This window comes from Saccopteryx leptura, chromosome 6 (assembly GCF_036850995.1).
Source record: "Saccopteryx leptura isolate mSacLep1 chromosome 6, mSacLep1_pri_phased_curated, whole genome shotgun sequence".
NCBI classification, from domain to species: Eukaryota; Metazoa; Chordata; class Mammalia; order Chiroptera; family Emballonuridae; genus Saccopteryx; species Saccopteryx leptura.
In genome coordinates, this window is record NC_089508.1 from 109,219,446 (window position 1) to 109,240,385 (window position 20,940).

The following is a 20,940-nucleotide window of genomic DNA, read 5'->3' on the forward strand; positions in this document are numbered from 1 at the left end:
GTTTTAAGGCTTTATGATCAGAAAATATGCTTGGTACAACTTCCATTTTTCTGAATTTGCTGATGTTATTTTTGTGGCCCAACGTATGGTCAATTCTTGAGAATGATCTATGTACACTGGAGAAAAATGTATACTCTGCCACTTTGGGATGAAATGTCCTGTAGATGTCTATCATATCCAGGTGCTCTAGTGTTTTGTTTAAAGCCAATATATCTTTATTGATTCTCTGTTTGGATGACCGATCTAGAGCCGTCAGCGGTGTATTGAGGTCTCCAAGTATGATTATATTTTTGTCAGTTTTGTTTTAAGGTCAATAAGTAGCTGTCTTAAGTATTTTGGTGCTCCTTGGTTTGGTGCATATATATTAAGAATTGTTATGTCTTCTTGACTCAGTGTCCCCCTAATCATTATGAAATGACCATTTTTGTCTCTGAGTAGTTTTGCTGTCTTGTAGTCAGCATCATCAGATATGAGTATTGCTATGCCTGCTTTTTTTGGATGTTATTTGCTTGGAGTATTGTTTTCCATCCTTTCTCTTTGCATTTGTTTTTATCTTTGTTTCTTAGATGAGTTTCTTATAGGCAGCATACATTTGAATTTTCTTTTTTAATCCATTCTGCTACTCTGTGCCTTTTTATTGGTGAGTTTAATCTGTTTACAATTAGTGTAATTATTGACACTTGTGAGTTCCCTATTGCCATTTTATACATTGCTTTCTGTTAGTTTCATGTCTTGTTTTATTTTTCTGTTTTGTTTTTCTATCCTTTGTTTTGTTTGGTTGTATTCCATACTTCTTTCCTCTGTTGCTATCTTTTTTAAGTCATGTGCTTCTGTGTTGGTTTTTTCAGGGGTGGTTACCATTAAGTAATGAAAAGGGTTCCTACCCTGTTCATTGTAGTACACTATCTTGTGAGTACTTCTGCACTCCATCGTCCTTTGTTACTGTTAATCTCCGTCCTCTCCCCTTTTTTTTGTTTTTGTTATCACAGTTTAAATTTGGTTTTATTGTGTTCTTGGTGGAGCTTTTACTTGTGGTTTTGTTTTATTTTGATCTTTGTATCTGGTTGGAAAACCCACTTTAGTAATTCCTGGAGTGGGGATTTTCTGATGATAAATTCCCTCATCTTTTCTGTATCTGTGAATGTTTTTATTTCTCCTTCATATTTCAAGGATAGCTTTGATAGGTATAGTATTCTTGGCTGAAAGTTCCTCTCTTTCAGGACTTTAAATATTGGGGTCCGCTCTCTTCTAGCTTGTACAGTTTCTGTTGAGAAATCCGATGATAATGTAATGTGCCTTGGAGTAGGTTTGTTGGGGTTAAGAAAACTCGGTGTTCTGTTTGCTTCTTGAATTTGTGGTTTTAGTTCTTTCCACAGGCTTGGGAAGTTCTTATCTATTATTTGTTTGAATATGTTTTCCATTCCATTTTCTCTCTCTTCTCTCTCTGATATACCTATTATTCTTATGTTAGTCTTTTTGATGGAGTCAGACAATTCCTGTAGAGCTTTCTCATTTTTTAAAAAATTTTTGAGTCTCTTTCTTCTCCTTTCTGTTGTGCCTCAAGTTGCTTGTCTTTTATTTCACTAATCCTACCTTCTATCTGGCCTGTTCTATTAGCTAAGCTTGTTACCTCATTTTTCAGCTCGTGAATTGAGTTTTTCATCTCTGTTTGATTTGTTTTTATAGTTTCAATTTCCTTGGTAATATATTTTTTGTGTTTGTTGAGTTGTTTTCTGAGCTCCCTAAATTGCCTTTCTGTGTTTTCTTGTATACCTCTGAGTATTTTTAGGATTTCTATTTTAAATTCTCTGTCATTTAGCTCCAAGGTTTCCAATATATTAAATTTTTTCTCCATAGATTTTTCCTCATCTATGTGTGCTACCTCTCTGTCTTTTGTATCCATGATATTCATTTTCCTTTTCCTTAATGGCATCTGTGGGTGGTTTTGTTGATAGTACTAATGAGAATTAATAAAGAATAAAAAGTTAAATAAATTATTATTTCCCTCTTTTTCTTTTTTCCTCTCCTCTCCTCTCCCCTCCTTCTTGAGAAAAAATTGTGGTGAACTGTGAATTTTATTGTGCTAAATAGAACAAAAACTACCTATAATGGAGGGCCTGAGTTGGGGGGGGCAAAATAAAAAAGTGGGTATGGACCCACAAAATGCAAAAAAAGGAAAAAGTTTGGGTCAAGAATAAAATGATTTGCTTTTAAGGTGATGGTTGACTAAGGGATATAATGAGAGGAATAAGAGGGAAACAGGAAAAAGGGGAAAAAATTTAAAAATTATTGTATTTAGTGGAGCAAAAACTAGATAAAATGGAGATCCAGGATTGGGAGCACTGCTAATGAGTTAAAAAAGTGAATTAAAAACACCCAAAGCACCACAAAGAAATATTTGAGTCCCAAATAAAATAATTTGTTTGTGATTGAGGATTGAATGAGAGGAAAAGTAAAGGAGCAAAGAAGAAACTAATATAGAGGGAGAAAAACAGAAAGAGGAAAACACAAAAAGAAGAAAAAAGAACAAAAGGAGAGAGAGAGAGAGAGTTAGGGTTTTGGAGTGCAACCCTCATAGAGAGAAAGGAAGAAGAAAGGAAAGATAATGGGAGATATAACACTTATGGGTAGTGTAGTTCAATGAGAGGAAAGAGTAAGACTGGCAGAGAATTAAACGACCAAATTGGAAGAATAAGAAAATAATCAAGACGTGAAGATAAGAGAAACAAACGAACAAATATAATAAAATGGGATAGGTTATAAAGTCTGTGGATTATTCTTGATTTTGAGAGGTTACCTTCTTGCTTTTTCTTTTCTCTCCCTCTTCCTGGTCGGTGACTCTGTACCCCAGGTGCTGCCCCTGTAGCATGCTTAGGTAGAGGTTTGCAGTTGATAAGTCTCTATGGCGATGTTATATGTTAGGCTTCAGTCTTGTTGGCAGTTGAGCCTCATTAGCATTTGCAGGCTCCGACAATGAGAGAGTCCGTTTTCCCGGAGCCTCTCTCCTAGTCTTTCTTTCCTGAATTAGCAGCCTGATGATCCAGCTATTGGGTTGCTGCTGCCTCTGCCTGGAGAGTAAAAGGCTCAAATAGATGGCAAATCCCCACTCTATCCCCACTCAGCGCAGGGCTCTGGGTAAGGCTCAATGAGTCAGAGCCGTTAGCATAATCAGGCGGGGCTGGGAGCCAATTGTTTTCAAGATGCCTTTCTATGCGCCTCTATGCGTGTCCAGAATACCTCAGTGCTCTGTGGGACCACTTTCCCCAGGTTTTTGGCACTTTGTAACCTGTTTTGGCTGGGGAGAAGATGCCCTAGTCGCTGTTTGCAAAGCAGGAGGACTTACAGGCTGCCAAATCCCTCTTTTTAACATATAGCCGTGAGTATGGAAACTCTGCTATAGAGGTTGCCCCCACCCCTATGTGCATAGCATAGCAAGAGACACTAAAAAATATCATCCCTCTTGTCTTAGATCACTGACCTGAGAGAGATCTTGTCAGTTAGGGTCGCATAGGTCAGTTGGGAGGCGAGCAGACTGTGAGTTAAGCTAATCCTTCATGGGTCTGTTAACGTGTATGGCTTAGTAAGGCGCCCCACCCGCCTGAAGAAGTTCAAGCATAGGGAATTTCGCTTTTGCGCGCCACTCTTCAGGGTGCAGAGGTGACACCGAGACTCCGGTTTCGGCCCACGCAAAGGCCTCTGACTCTGCCCCTCTGTCCAGGAACACGGGCGCCCACTCCCGGGGCACTCGGAGGAATCTCTCGCCCACTATCCGCACTCGCCGACCAGGATATCTGGCTGGCTGCCTCTCGCCCTGGGTGAGGCGCCCTGCCCGCCTGGAGAAGTTCAAGTGTAGGGAATTTCGCTCCTGCGCCCCACTTTTCAGGGTGCAGGGGCAATCCTGAGACTCTGGTTTCTGCCCACACAAAGGCCTCTGACCCTGCCCCTGTGTCCAGTAACACGGGCGCCCACTCCCGGGGCTCTAGGAGGAATCTCTCACCCATTATCTGCGCACCCCAACCAGGAGATCGGGGCTGATGGCTGCCCCACTTGTTTTTCTTTGTCTGGGTTTGGCGCGAGCGTTAGCTTGTGTTGCCTGGGCTGCCACAAGCACAGTTTTTCCTCATTTTGGATGTCCGTGCCACAGCCTGGCTCGTTCGTTTGTGCCGCAGTCTGGTTCTATTCACACCCTTTGCCCGCCTTAGTTCCTATTCTCTCAGTTCCAAGTGAAGGCAGCCCTTATTAAGGTTAGTGAGGAAGGCAGAGTGTTCCTTTCTCCATCTTATTTCTTTGGGGTTGATTATATATATATTTAGTCAATTTTTCGCTCGATCATACCTTTGCATTCAGTGTGGGACTTATGGAGGCTCCAAGGATAGATTTTTCTGTCTCTGGTTGAAATTCTTGTTGAAATTTTGGGGAGATTTATCGGTATCGCTCCTTACGGTGCCATTTCTCTGACGTCACTAGGTTTGATACTTTATGTAGATCAATACTTTCTCATTTTGGGATGGCTACATTATTTTTCCTTGAGTACCTCCAAACCACATCTAGTTTCTTTCCTTTTAATAAATTACTACCAAAAAAAGCAGAAACATATTATTTTCCCATAATATTGGATGTTTAAAGTGGTTTTTCATATTTTTCAGAATTGAGGGGTAGGTGGGGGTAGCAAAGGTACCACACTTTGATGGAATAGCCCATTTAGCACTGGGATACCACCTACTCTGGAAATCTAACACAACAACAGAACACAGTTAACAGTTCAAACGTTATAGAAATGTTTACCTGAAACCTATGTACTCTTATTGATCATTGTCAGCCCATTTAATTTAACTTTATAAATAAAAAAGAATAAAACAATTAAGAGCAAAATTTAATAGATACAACAAAGAGCAAAACTAGAACCCCAGAATTACCAAATAAACATTATCAAATAAGTGTTTGTAAAATAGTATATGACAGAAATAATTTTAAAAAAATAAGAGAGTAAGTCCCTACACATAATAACTAGGCAGATTTAAAAATATATAGAAATCTTCTAACCCTGGCAAAACCCAAAAAACAAAAAAAGAAAAAAATATAATAGAAGTTCCTGATAAACTTATAAGTTCTATTTCTTTCTGGTTTATTTTTACATATAAAGAGCAACTTTTCTTCTGAAGAACTCAAGAGAATGTAGTGAGAAATGTTGAACAATGAGTGCTTGTTCAACTTCAACAGCAAACCACCAGCGTGGGAGAAGTTGGGAAGGGAATAAAAAGCAGGAACTAAGAAGCAAAAGGGAAGTGCAGTTGGGAGAGTTAAGTCAAATTCTCATCAGTTATTAATGTATTTCTGGTTTGTGTTCTATTCCAGCCGCTAACTTTTAGTCTTTGTAGGAAAAAATGCGGGTGGCATCAGCATGGACATATTAACACCTGTGCAAACAATAATAGCCAAAACACTGTGAAGCAGATTATACAATGTTTTTTAAATAAGGAAACTTTCTCAAGGGCTCTAGAAATAATTTCTAATGTTCATATACTATTGCCTGGAAAAGAGGCAAAAGATGGTCATTTTCTCTTTTTAATGTGAAATCTTGGTACAGATAGAATTGAACTAAGGTCTGGTCAGCATAGAGAAAGCAAGCCTATGGATTTTTAGATGAGAGCAATGGATATTTGAGAGATTAAAAGTAATATGACTATATTTAGAGGCTAAATGGGATGTTTTCTTCATATTTCCCATACTATGTGACAAATTAAGAAATGTACTGGTAATTGTAAAAATAATTCTTATAGGAGTTGATATAAAGAAATTCAACCAAGAAATGTGGATAGGTGCTAAGCAAAGAAATGCAAAATAAAATAAAATATTTTCCACATCTAAGTCTTAAGTCCATTGTATTTTGAAGCACGGCGTAAAATGAAGTGTAATTCCATCTCCCCATGCCCCCCCCCCCCAATTCTAGTCAACCATTTGCTTCAGCACAATTTATTAACAATTCTTTTATCATCAATTTAAGGCTGTCATTGTAAGTTATATTATTCTTAATTCTTTTGCTCACTTAGTCTATGTGTTAAGTCTAGCAACAGCGTTTCAGTTTTAATTCTTGCATCTGTATCTGTTTAAGTTTTAATTATCTTGTTGAACAAGTGTTCTTTATTTACTTTTTCAAAAATTTAGCTAAATTTCTCTGTTTATTATTTCAGATGAATTCAGAATTACTTTTTTTTTTTTTTTTTTAAGTGAGAGGAGGAGAGATAGACAGACTCTGCCATTCACCCTGGCCAGGATCCATTGGGCAACCCCAGTCTGGGGTCGATGCTTAATCAACCCAGCTATCCTCAGTGTCTGAGGCCAACGCTCAGACCAACAAGCCACTGGCTATCAGAGAGGAAGAGAGAGAGAAGGGAGGAGGAAGAGAGGGCAGGGAAGAGAAGCAGATAGTTGCTTCTTTGGTGTGCCCTGACCAGGGGATCAAACCTTGGACATTTGTACGCTGGGCCACTCACTCTATCCACTGAGCCAACTGGCCAGGGTCCAGAATTACTTTTCAAAATTCAAAATATCATTCTTAGATTTTGATTATGATGGCATTAAACCAATACAGTATTTTGGAAAGATCTGATATAATTAAAATATTTGACCTTCTCAGCCAGAAACGTTGTCTATTTAATCATGTTTTATGTCCTTCAGTAAAATTAAAAAAATTTATTTATGCAGTTTGAGGATATTTTTTGTTATGTTATTCCTAGATATTTACTTTTAAATAAATTATACATTTTATATAATGAAATTTTACCATTTTGCTTTTGAATGGATCATTATTGATATAAATGAAGTTATTGGTTTTTGTATAAATTCTTCAAATTTAAATGCCATGCAGAACTCTATTAAAATTATTAGTTTTTAGTGCTTAGGATTTGTAGGTAGGTAATCATATTTGGAAATAATGATATTCCAGAGGTGTTTCTGCTTTATTATTTCCAAAGAACCTTGGCCTTGGGTTTTCTAAAAAGTAAATAAATTAGTTGTTCTAATTCATTATTTGTCTGCTTTCACTTTCATTGTTTTACCCTTCCTGGATCCTGTGGAACTCTATTCTCATTTTCTTAACTCTCTTTTGCTTTTGCTCATCCTGCCTCCTACAGGTAATGCTGCCAAACAGTCTGTCATTGGCCCTTTTCTATTTATATATTTATCCTGGCTTTTGGTAGTGACTTCAGAGCTCTTAAGATCTTGAAATCCAGTTATGATTACATATGACTTACCCTCCTAAATAGCAGGTTTTTTTTTTAATTGTGGTAATACACATTACCATCTTAACAACTTTTAAGTGTACAATTTAGTGAATAGCAAAAGCTTTATTATATACTTGGTTATGATCAAGACTTTATGAAAGAGATGCTGAATTTCTATTTTATGATGGTGATTTCAATGCTCCATTTATTCCTAATCATTGACCAGATCCTATCAGTTTTACCTTGTTAGGTATCTATTTTCATTCTGCTTGGTTACCAAGGCCAGGACTAAGGCTCAAGCCAAATACAGGCAGTCCCCAGGTTATGAACAAGATAGGTTCTGTAGGTTTGTTCTTAAGTTGAATTTGTATGTAAATTGGAACAGGTTCATTTACATATTAAAAGCAACTTAGATGTTTATTTTCACATAGTATTCATTTTTACCTTTCTGGGCATATAAATACTTAAACAGTTTAAAATATAACCGTAAACAATCTTGGATGATGCAGAAGATGATGGACTTGTAGAGATGGGACTGGTGTTAGAGAGTCAGGGTTTGATCCTACTGCTGGAGTCAGGTTTTTTTTGTATTTTCTGAAGTTGGAAACGGGGAGGCAGTCAGACTCCCGCATGTGCCTGACCGGGATCCACCCGGCATGCCCACCAGGGGGCGATGCTCTGCCCATCCGGGGCGTCGCACTGTTGCATCCAGAGCCATTCTAGTGCCTGAGGCAGAGGCCACAGAGCCATCCTCAGCACCCGGGGCCAACTTTGCTCCAATGGAGCCTTGGCTGTGAGAGGGGAAAAGAGAGACAGAGAGGAAAGAGAGGGGGAGGGGTGGAGAAGCAGATGGGCGCTTCTCCTGTGTGCCCTGGCCGGGAATTGAACCCGGGACTCCTGCACGCTAGGCCGATGCTCTACCACTGAGCCAACCGGCCAGAGCCTGGAGTCAGTTTCTTGAAGTAGGCATCAAGGGAGGTTTGTACAGAGCTTTTCTTTTTCTCACCATAAATGGCTCTATAGCAGTGTTTCCCAACCTTTTTTGTGCCATGCCCCACCTTAACCTTTCTAAAATTTTTATGTCCCCCCCTATGTAACATACATAATTTTTAACATTAAAAAATTGATTTGTTCACTTAATAAACATAAATGATAGGTTCTAGGAAGAAATCACTATGAAATTGTTAACAAAACACAGTAAGTAAAATTTCAAAACATATAATGAAAAGCAGAAATTTAAATTCCAAATAATTTTAATACAGATTTTTCTATATTAATTTATTATTTTAATTTAGTGTGATCCTTGCACATGATGCTTGCTGTACAGAGATTTTATATTAGGTTCCAGTTTGGTTAGCTTTAGTCTCAAGTCTCCACGTTGTGTTATATCCAGCCGATTTCTTTTTTTATCAGTAAATCATTTACAGCACTAAATCCACATTCAGCTAAAAATGAAGATGGAAATGGTAGCAATAGTTTTCTTGCACATTTGGTTGAATTTGGGTATTTGATTTCTGTTTCCTCACAAAGCCATGCCATCGCTCCTTTGATATTAAATAAAGCTTTAACTGACTCATCATTTTGCAATTCTGTGAGTTCTTCTTGATACTGCATATTTGATATATCAGACAAATCCACTAACATTGGCTGCATCATCCATGTTGGGAAGTCAATTTGTTTTAAATCAGAAAATCTTTCTTTTAAATCAGCCGATAGAATATTCAAATGATTGACAATAACAAGTAAAGCGGTATCAGTTACTTCACATTTTTGGAGCCAATGAAACTGTTTAAAGTTTTTGTTAATATGTTTCTGACATAACTCAATATTGGTAATGAAACCAAATATCTTTGCTTTTGCATCGACAAGAGTTTTATTTGTTCCTTGAAGTTGCTTATTTAATATATTTAGTTTTTCAAAGATATCGGCTAAATAACTCACAAGTGCTTTACCATCTATTGTTAACAGATACTTCATTTCAGGTTTGTAGCTTAAAAAATCACTAAGAGTATCAAACAGTTCCATAAATCTTTTCAAACAGTTTCCTTTAGATAGCCATCTTACTTCAGTATGAAGTTAAAGTCTCACATGGTCTTCATTTTGTTCTTCACAAAATAGCTTGAAAAGACGCTCACATTTGGCACTAGCTTTAATAGCATTAACACACTTTATTACTGTATGTAATACTTCATTCAGAACAGGCGAGATGTTTTTAGCTACCAAGTTTTCCCTATGAATAACACAATGCACAAGAATCATTTCTGGATTCGCATCTTTCATCAATTTTAAGCAGCCATTTTTCTTGCCCATCATATTGGGAGCACCATCTGCAGCACAAGATGTTATATTTTCCATTGGTATATCATTGACATCTAAGTAGTTTTTTAGCTTATTATATATAATTTTGGAGGTAGTGGTGCTTTCTGATCTTTTACAGAACAACATTTCTTCAGCAAAATGTCCTTTATCAATATATCTTATGTAAGTTATCAATACTGCCTCACTGTCTCTCAAAGTTGATTCATCCATTTGCAAGGAGAATTTTCTTGTTTTCAGCTTTTCAATAAGTTGTTTTTCAATATCCTCACTCATTTTGCCTATTCTGCTAACAGTATTGTCAATGAGTGGCATAGCTTTTACATCTTTTTCAAGAACCGTTTTAAGAAATGCTGATATTGACGGTTTTATTAAATTCTCTCCTATAGTGTGATTTTCTCCAGTTTTAGCGATGAATAAAGAAATTTGATAACTAGCCTCAAGAACACGATTATTAGTTGAAGTATGAGCAGTAAATAGAGACTTTAATATTGTTCTTTTTTCAAAAATTTTCTTTAAAGTTTTTTTTTTTCTTTTTTCCAAAGCTGGAAACAGGGAGAGACAGTCAGACAGACTCCCGCATGTGCCCGACCGGGATCCACCCGGCACGCCCACCAGGGGCGATGCTCTGCCCCTCCGGGGCGTCGCTCTACCGCGACCAGAGCCACTCTAGCGCCTGGGGCAGAGGCCAAGGAGCCAACCCCAGCGCCTGGGCCATCTTTGCTCCAATGGAGCCTTGGCTGCGGGAGGGGAAGAGAGAGACAGAGAGGAAGGAGGGGGTGGGGGTGGAGAAGCAAATGGGTGCTTCTCCTATGTGCCCTGGCCGGGAATCGAACCCGGGTCCCCCGCACGCCAGGCCGACGCTCTACCGCTGAGCCAACCGGCCAGGGCCTCTTTAAAGTTTTAAAGTAACTCAAATCTGAATTAATATGAGCACTATGTTTCACCTTCAAATGCGCCTCAAGACGACCTCGTTTCATTGATTTGTTGGTCAAGCATTGCTGGCATAAAAGACAAAAAGGAATCCGCTCATCGTGAACAGCGGATATGAACCCAAATTTTGAATATTCCTCCGAATATTGACGAGTTTTTTTCTTGCTTGTACCACTCATTTTACTATGGGCTATAAGAAATAAAAATAAGATCAATTAAAAACTAATATTAAAATATGTGTTAAAATATATTCAATGAGACATAGAGTAAATGTATACTAAAAATTCATATTTATTTAAATGTATATAACACATTTACTACACTACCACCGCAAATTAAAAGGTATCTATATTTTTTCCACTTGACAAAATTTTCTGGAAAGTTATGCTTCTAAAATTAAAATTGTCGTGCATGCACTATTATAGCCCCAATAATATTTATAAAATATTAGTGCTTTCTAGCCCCGATGCAAGAAGTACTTAATAAAGAGTTTAATATTGATAAAAATAAAATTAAATACTTACCAATTATATCTATACAATATATATATGTATATTTATTAAATCAACGAGCTTTTACAACAGTTTTGACTGACACTTATTTCAAATTAACACCAACTGAATGATGTGAAACACTACAGAAGTTGCAATGGGCCAATTAGGTGAGAATAACTGCGTTGTTTAGCGAGTTTTTAAAATGTCCGGGGTTCCCCGCACGCTCCGCGGTGAACCCAGGACGAAGTTTACTTGACGATGCCAATCACCCAGTTGATATTTTGGTCTCGTCAAACGAAATTATACTTAATAATTATTTACCGCAATTATTTAAGAATTGCATTTTTTGTTAAATTTGGCACCGATATCTAGCATTGCATTTATTTTTTTTATTTTTTATTTTTTTGTATTTTTTCTGAAGCCGGAAACGGGGAGAGACAGCCAGACAGACTCCCGCATGCGTCCGACCGGGATCCACCCGGCACGCCCACGGGGGGGGGGGGGGCGACGCTATGCCTACCAGGGGGCGATGCTCTGCCCCTCCGGGCATCGCTCTGCTGCCACCAGAGCCACTGTAGCGCCTGGGGCAGAGGCCAAGAAGCCATCCCCAGCGCCCAGGCCATCTTTGCTCCAATGGAGCCTCGCTGTGGGAGGGGAAGAGAGAGACAGAGAGGAAGGAGAGGGGGAGGGGTGGAGAAGCAGATGGGCGCTTCTCCTGTGTGCCCTGGCCGGGAATTGAACCCAGGACTTCTGCACGCCAGGCCGACACTCTACCACTGAGCCAACTGGCCAAGGCCTCTAGCATTGCATTTAAATGGCCCGGGGCGAAAGAGTTAAAGTTGTGTCGAGTCCATTTTCAAATTGCCCCCCTTAACTATCGAATTGCCCCCCTGTGGGGTGTGGGCCCCACGTTCGGAAACACTGCTCAATAGCATCTCAGGCCTTCAGTAACTGTACAGTAAACTTTGGTGATCTTGCTCCTCTACCTTTGTCATTCCTGCTTTGATGAGACAAAAGCATTTTTGGTTCTGGAGTTTGTAGGTCCTTGTTTTCTTCCCCAAATGCTGTCATCTGCTGCTCTAGTTCCATAAGGTCTTCACTAGTTAGTGTTTTTTTGCCATGGGAGTTGAGCAACTCTAATATCATTTTCACCAATGTTCAATTGTAGTTGAATACCAATAGCCTTCATGACACTCTGCTTGTAAGTACAAGTTGTTAATAATTCGGATGTTTGCAACTCAGGGATTTAACTGTACTCTTACTTGCCCTTCCTCCCTTTATTGTTTCTCCTACCCAAAATTAACATGCCTCAAACATTAGATCTTATCAAATCTCTTTTCTGTTAAAAAGTTTTTGAATGGTTTCTTGTAACCCACAGATAAAGTACAAACACTTGGTATACAAGGCCTCATGATTTTGCTGCAACTTACCTTGTGGCTGCTTTAGCTCAGGTGACAAAGTGAGGGAACGGTCTGTGTACTGAGATGATGGAGACACCCAGGGCTAGCTGGAGAGGGAAGTGGACAATGCTCTCCTGCAGGATTACTTGAGATTTTCTGTGCCTATGTGTACTATGGAAGTGGGACACTGCATTGTAGTCTAAGGAAATATTACAATAAATCCAATGGGGGTTTCAGAAACTCCTACTGTAAAAAAAAAAAAAAAAAAAAAAAAGAAGCTTTTACAAAAGGCTTTAAAGATTTTTCATGGTCCCGCAAAAAGGTCAGTAGTTGGTTTTAAAATGATATAAACTAATAGTACCCACTGGTGTGCACAGTGAGCTGTCTACTATGATAAGCATTTTTGAGTTAGACTTTTGTCAACAGAACTTTGTGTGATATGTTAATATGATATATTGTTATTTCATAGGACAAATTAGTCAAGATGTCCACTACGAAGCACTTTGGACTGAACTATAAAGAAGAATTGTACCTCTTTAAAGAGCGCGAGAAGGTTCGCTGGGAGACCACAAAGGATTTTCTCAGATTCAAGCAGAAGCTGGCCTCCAAGCCGTCTGTGGATGAAGTCCTAGTCTGCGGGCTCCCGGCCCCTGGCCCGGCCCACTTTAGGAAGAAGGGGGGCGTTTCCTGTGCGAGACCCCAGAAGTCATCAGGGCACCCTCCGCCTGAAGGCCCTGCGACCCCCGCTGCGGGGCCCCTGCCGCCGGCGCTCCGACGTGCCGTGCGTCCCCCGGGCCGCAGCGAGGGGGCCGCTCCTGGGGAGCTCCGGCCATTTCGTCCCCAGGACTTCTACTTGCGGAGCTCCGCGTTCCTGCGGCACCGGCCTCTGAAGGAGCCGCCGGTCATCGCCACCAGAGCCGGCACGTCCAGACCGGTGGTCCTGGTGCCGCCGCCTGCGCCCCGCAGGAAGCCTGGGGCGCGCCGGGACCCGAGGAGCCCGCGGCCCCCGGGGGCTGATCGCGATCTCCAGCCTGCGCGGGGCAGTGACGCGCTGCGGGAGCGGGCTCCGCCCGTCGAGCCCCGCACGACCGCAGAGAGCTCGTTTGCGAGCGAGCAGGGCCACGCCGACGCCGAGGCGGCCCTCCGCCACAGAAGAGTGAGGATTCGCACCCACTCTGTGCGCGAAGGCAGGCTGAGCGTGCTGCGGCAGGCGGCCAGGTCACTTTCCCAAACAGACGGCGAGACGGTCCTGCCGAGCGACGTGCCAGAGGCCGCCCCGCAGGCCCCGGGACCCGCGCGTGTGATCCCGACATCCATAGAGGAGATCATTGCCTCGCTGCAGTCCGAGGCCCAGCTGGCCTCCGACCAGACCATCAAAGAGCTCATCCAGAGTGTCCTCGGCCAGAACTACGACATTAAGATGGAAGTAAGTGACAGAGAAAGTGAGAGTTCTGGGCCAATGCAATCTTAGGATATATACATAAAGCATTATAACGCATACTGTGTGTTGCAAGACAGGCTAGACAAAATGCCTGAGTGTTACCCAAATTCTTTGGGTTTTGAATTTGAATTTTTAGATTTTCCATCAAGGAAGGTATCCTCTTTTCAAAGGGAAAGAAATTGAGAGGTTATTTCAAAGAACATGAGCCATAGGCCTGTGTAATGTAACATTTCTTTACAAAGTCTTTGTGGTTATTTAGTATTGAAATAACGGAACAAATGTTTCATATGAAAAACTCTTTTACTGTTACAGCTTAGCACTGTTCGTAGTGAATTTATATCCTAAGAAGATAAGTATATTACTATTAAGACATTGGATTTATAAGAATACTATAATATTTACAGTGAAAATCATTCTCTTAAAATGTTTTTTTTAAAAAAATTGAATTTATTGGCGTGGCATTGGTTTACAAAACCATGGACATTTCAAGTGTACAAGTCAACAAAACAGCATCTGCACACTGTATCAGGTGTCCATCACCCAAAGCATAGTCTCTTTGCCCACCTTCACCTACTCACCCCTCTGGCTGTCAGCACACTGTTGTCTGTGTCTCTCTGTTCTGTGAGTATATTTTTTGCTTAATCCTTTCACCTTCTTTCATCCGGCTCCCAACCTTCCTCCCCTCTGACAGCTGTAGGTCTGTTCCATGTATGAGGCCTCTGGTTCTATTTTGTTCATCAGTTCACTTTGTTCATTAGATTCTACATATAAGTGAGATCATACAGTATTTGTCTTTTTCTGCCTGACTTATTTCACTTAGCATAATAATCTCTAGGTCCATCCATGCTGTTGCAAAAAAGATTTCCTTCTCTCTCTCTCTCTTTTTTTTTTTAAGACTAAGTAGTATTCCATTGTGTAAAATGTACCACAGCTCTTTTTTTTTTGGGGGGGGGGCTGTTGCCAGATCTTAGCTACTGTAAGTAGCATTGCAATGAATATAGGGGTGCATATATTCTTTGGAATTAGTGTTTTGAGTTTCTTTGGATATATTTCCAGAAGAGGGATCTCTGGGTCAAAAGGCAGTTACATTTTTAATTTTTTGAGGAAATGCCATACTGTTTTCCACAGTGGCTGCACCAGTCTGCATTCCCACCAGCAGTGCAGGAGGGTTCCCTTTTGTCCACATCCTCGCCAGCACTTGTTGTTTTTTGAGTTATTGATGATAGCCATTCTGACAGGCATGAGATGATATCTCATTGTGGTTTTAATTTACATCTCTCTGATGATTAGTGACGAGCAGTTTTTCATATCTATTGGCCATCTGTATGTTCTCTTCGGAGAAGCATCAGTTCAGGTCCTTTGTCTATTTCTTAATTGGGTTATTTGTCTTCTTGGTGTTGAATTGTATACGTTCATATTATATTTTAGAATTAACCTTTATCAAATATATCATTGGTGTATGTGCTCTCCCATTCAGTGGGTTTCTTTTTCATTTTGTTATGGTTTCTTTAGTGTTCAAAGCTTTTTAGGCCCTGGCCGGTTGGCTCAGTGGTAGAGCGTCGGCCTGGTGTGCGGAAGTCCCGGGTTCGATTCCAGCAGGGCACACAGGAGAAGCGCCCATCTGCTTCTCCACCCCTCCCCCTCTCCTTCCTCTCTGTCTCTCTCTTCCCCTCCTGCAGCTGAGGCTCCATTGGAGCAAAGATGGCCCTGGCGCTGGGGATGGCTCCTTGGCCTCTGCCCCAGGCGCTAGAGTGGCTCTGGTCACGACAGTAAAACGCCCCGGATGGGCAGAGCATCGCCCCCTGGTGGGCGTGCCGGGTGGATCCCGGTCGGACGCATGAGGGAGTCTGTCTGACTGCCTCCCCGTTTCCAGCTTCAGAAAAATAAAAAAAATAAAAAAAAAGCTTTTTAGTTAGATGTAGTCCTACTTGTTTATTTTTTTTTTGTTTCCCTTGCCCAAAGAGATATATCAGCAAAAATATTGCTTTGAGAGGTGTCTGAGAGTCTACTGCCTACGTTTTCTTCAAGGATTATTTTGGTTTAGCAACTTAAAGTCTTTAATCCATTTTGAATTTATTCTTGTGTATGGTGTGAGTTGGTAGTCTAGTTTCATTTTTTTGATGTATCTGTTCAATTTTCCCAACACCATTTATTGAAGAGACTATCTTTACCTCAATTTATGTTATTGCCTCCTTTGTGATATATTAATTGACCATAAAGGCATGGTTTTTTTTTCTGTGCTCTGTTCTGTTCCATTGAGCTATATGCCTGTTCTTATACCAATACTATGCTATTTTTATTACTATGGCCTTGTAGTATAATTTGATATCAGGTTTAGTTATACCTTCAACTTTGGTCTTCTTTCTCAAGATTGTTGAGGCTATTAGGATCTTTTATAGTTCTATATAGTTTATATAATTTTTTTGAATATTTGTTCTAGATCTGTAAGATATGTCATTGGTATTTTAATAGGAATTGCATTAAATCTATACATTGCATAAGGTTGTAAGGACATTTTACTGATGTTAATTTTTTCTTTCCAAAAACATGGTCTATACTTCCACTAGTTTATATCTTTCTCAGTTTATTTTTTCAATGTCTTATAATTCTTTGAGTACAAGTCTTTAATCTTGTTGGCTAAATTTATTCCTGGATACTTTATATTGTTGTTGTTGTTGCAATAGTAAATAAAATTGTTCCTTTAATTTCTCTTTTTGATAGTTCATTATTGGTATATAAAAATGCCACTGATTTCTGAGTATTAGTTTTATGTCCTACCACTTTGCTGAATTCATTTATTAAGTCTAGTAGTTTTGTTTTGTTTTTTTTTTGGTGGAGACTTTAGGGATTTCTATGTACAATATCATGTTCTCAGCAAATGATGACAGTTATACTTCTTCCTTTCCTTTTTGGATGCTTTTTATTTTTTCTTTTCTGACTGCTGTGGCAGTTTAAATCATAAATGGGTGCTGAGAGTTTAAATCATAAATGGGTGCTGGATTTTATCAAATGCGTTTTTTGCATCTATTGATATGACCATGTGATCTTTTTATCCTTCATTTTATTTATATGATATAATAGGTTTATTGATTTGTAGATTTTGTACTACCCTTTTTTTTTTTTTTTTTTACAGAGACAGAGAGAGAGTCAGAGAGAGGGATAGACAGGGACAGACAGACAGGAACGGAGAGATGAGAAGGATCAATCATTAGTTTTTCGTTGTGCATTGCAACACCTTAGTTGTTCATTGATTGCTTTCTAATATGTGCCTTGACCGCGGGCCTTCAGCAGACTGAGTAACCCCTTGCTTGAGCCAGCGACCTTGGGTCCAAGCTGGTGAGCTTTTGCTCAAACCAGATGAGCTCATGCTCAAGCTGATGACCTCTGGGTCTCGAACCTGGATCCTCAGCATCCCAGTCCGATGCTCTATCCTCTGTGCCACCACCGGGTCAGGCCTGTACCAACTTTGCATCCGGAATAAATCTCACTTGATCATGGTGTGAATATATCTCATTTGATCATGTTGTATGATCTTTTTAATGTATTGCTTGATCCAGTTTGCTAATATTTTGTTGAGAATTTTAGCATCTATGTTCATCAGGGATATTGGTCTATAGTTTTTTTCTTGTAGTGTCTTTACTTTGTTTTGTAATTAGGATAATCCATGTTTGTAAATTAGGATAATCCATGCTTGTAAAATGAGTTTGTAAGTCTTCCACCCTCTTGAATTCTTTGGGATAGTTTGAGAAGGATAGGTGTTAGTTTTCTTTGAATGTTTGTTAAAATTCAACTGTGAAGCATTACAGTCTAGGACTTTTGTTTTCTGGGAGTTGTTTGATTACTGCTTCAATTTCAATAGTCATAATTGGTCTATTCAGATTTTCTGATTCTTCCAGATTAAGTTTTAAAAGATTGCATGTTTCTAGGAATTTATCTATTTCATCCAGGTTGTCCAATTGTTAACATATATTTCATAGTATTTTTTTTATAATCTTTTGTATTTCTGTGACGTCAGTTGTTACTTCTCTTTCTAATTTTATTTTTGGGTCCTCTCTTTTTTTGATGAGTCTGGTTAAAGGTTTGAAAATCTTGTTTATCCTTTCAGAGAACTAGTTCTTGGTTTCAGTGATCTTTTGTATTTTTTTCTCTCTTTTTTTAGTATCTATATCATTTACTTCACTCTATTCTTTATTATTTCTTTTTTTCTGCTTCCTCTGGACTTTGTCGTTCTTTTTGTAGTTCTTATAGATGGTAGCACTAGATTGTCTGTTTGAGATTTTTCTCGCTTTTTCAGGTATGCTTGTAATGCTATGAACTTCCTTCTTAGGACTGCTTTTCCTGTGTCCCATAGATTTTAGGTTGTGTTCATTTGTTTCAAGGACATATTTGATTTTTTCCTTGATCTCATTGTCAACCCATTTGCCATTTAATAACATGCTATTTAGCCTCCTAATGTTTGAATGTTTTTCAGTTTTTTTATTGTAATTGACAATACAATAAAAAATCAGTCTGATGCCATTGTGGTCAGAGAAGATGTTTGATAGAATTCCAATCTTCTTAAATTTATTGAGACTTGTTTTATGTCTGAATATGTGATCTTTCCTATAAAATGTTCTGTATTCTGTTGCTTTGGGGTGAAATGTTCTGAAGGTATTAAGTCTGGTTGATCTAGTGCAGTGGTTCTCAAAGTGTGTGCCAGGATGCACTGGTGTGCCCTAGAATAGTGGTCCCCAACCCCCGGGCTGTGGACCGGTACCGATCCGTGGGCCGTTTGGTACCGGTCCACAGAGAAAGAATAAATAACTTACATTATTTCCGTTTTATTTATATTTAAGTCTGAACAATGTTTTATTTTTTAAAAATGACCAGATTCCCTCTGTTATATCCGTCTAAGACTCACTCTTGATGCTTGTCTCAGTCACATGATACATTTATCCATCCCACCCTAAAGGCCGGTCCATGAAAATATTTTCTGACATTAAACTGGTCCATGGCCCAAAAAAGGTTGGGGACCACTGCCCTAGAAGATTTCCAGGTGCACCCTATGGTATTCCAGAGAAATATGTGCCTGTTGGGGACCAAAAATCCAACAGGGTTTTTGGAGTTTAGATTTTTTGGGGACAGAGTTGTGGGGAATTGGCTATAAGCCCAACCCCCCACTTCACTTGCCTGATTAGGTTGCAAAAGGCTGTTAAGCTGTGGTGCTTGATTGTTTACACTACCCCCCCATGTTCCCGGGAAAGACTGGAGGCAAGTTTCTTCTATCCTTTGTTTGGTGTGAAGTTAAGATGATATGTATGGTGGGGGTTTTCTGCACTCAACACAATGAAGAGTAAAAAGAGAGGAATTCTTCAATGTATTGATGAGGAAATGAGAGTTTGCCTTTCAAATATATGCCCAAACATTGAAGAAATCACTAGGACACATCAGACTCATGTTTCTCATAAACACAAGAATGAAAAAACACATTTGCGCTGACACCTGCTGAATTACTAAATATTTCTAAGAATATGTCTGTATATATAAAAAGATAACTTTTTTGTCGTTTTATTTTTAACCCCTTTTTTTTACGAAATCTAAAAAGCAGAACTCAATGTAACATAAAAATGTTTTTAATGTCAGAATAAATTTAATTTTGTCGTATTTATTTAATTTAATTACCATAAAAGCATGCTTGTACTTTATATTTTTTCTTTAATATTTGACTTAATTATTATAACATTTCTCAGAAATTTGTATATAATGCGCCTACAATTATTTGTAGGATTTTAAATGCTTCCCGATTTCAAAAAGTTTGAGAACCACTGATCTAGTGTGTCATTTAAGGCCACTGTTTCTTTGTTAATTTTCTGCCTGGTGAATCTATCTATTGATGTTAGTAGGTTGTTAAAATCCCCTAATATGACTGTATTGCTGTTGATCTCTCCCTTTATGTTTGTCAAAATCTGCTTTATATCTACCTATATTGGGTGCATAAATATTTATACAGATTGTTATATTCTCTTGTTGGGTTGTCCCCTTTATCATTATGTAATGGCTTTCTTTGTCTCTTCCTATAGCGTTTGTTTTAAAGACTATTTTTTCAGATATAAGTATTGCTACCCCAGCTTTTTTTTTCTATTTCTATTTGCATGGAATATTTTTTTTCCATCCTTTCACTTTCATCTCTGTATATATTTTGTTCTGAGGTGGGTCTCTCTCTCTCTCTCTCTATCTCTCTGTTTTACAGAGAGAGAGACAGAAGCAGACAGGAAGGGTACAAGATGAGAAGCATCAACTCATAGTTGTGGGATGAGGTGGGTCTCTTGTAGACAGCATATATATGGCTCATGTTTTCTTATCCATTCAGCTGCCCTGTGTCTTCTAATTGGAGCACTTAATTCATTTACATTTAAGGTTATTATTGATAGGCAAAGGAGCATTTAATGGCGGGTGCACTGAGTATGTGCCCTGGGCCCTAATTTCTGAAGGGCCTGCAAAACTCCAACTTAAACTCTGCATCTGGTATTTTGTTTGCTTCCATTTCATTTAATTATTTTCTGGGGATTGCTCTTGTTCTTTCATCTGGGGCATAGTTCTTTGTCTCCCCATTTTGTCTCTTTGTATCAGGTTTGTCTGCTATGAATCTCAAACTTTTTATGATACCTTTATGATGTAGGTATCTTGTTAGGCTCAGTATTACAATCTTGCAGGTCATTTGAGCTCAGTGCTCCCAAAATGTTTCTTTCTTTTTTTTTTTTTGTATTTTTCTGAAGCTGGAAACGGGGAGAGACAGTCAGACAGACTCCCGCATGCGCCCGACCGGGATCCACCCGGCACGCCCACCAGGGGCAACGCTCTGCCCACCAGGGGGCGATGCTCTGCCCCTCCGGGGCGTCGCTCTACTGCGACCAGAGCCACTCTAGTGCCTGGGGCAGAGGCCAAGGAGCCATCCCCAGCGCCCGGGCTATCTTTGCTCCAATGGAGCCTTGGCTGTGGGAGGGGAAGAGAGAGACAGAGAGGAAGGAGGGGGGGGGTGGAGAAGCAAATGGGCGCTTCTCCTATGTGCCCTGGCCGGGAATCGAACCCGGGTCCCCCACACGCCAGGCCGACGCTCTACCGCTGAGCCAACCGGCCAGGGCCCCAAAATGTTT

At 39.6% G+C, this 20,940-nt stretch overlaps 1 protein-coding gene across 1 annotated transcript in view; it reads left to right on the forward strand.

The window, feature by feature from the left end:
• Nucleotides 1–20,940, forward strand: part of LOC136377576 (actin nucleation-promoting factor WASL-like) — a 179,460-nt gene that overhangs the window by 27,779 nt on the left and 130,741 nt on the right. Inside the window, exon 2 of the mRNA XM_066344526.1 lies at nt 12,836–13,792. Within this exon, the coding sequence (XP_066200623.1) occupies nt 12,851–13,792 (942 nt within the window). The 5' untranslated portion in view covers nt 12,836–12,850. The remainder of the gene's footprint in view (nt 1–12,835; nt 13,793–20,940) is intronic.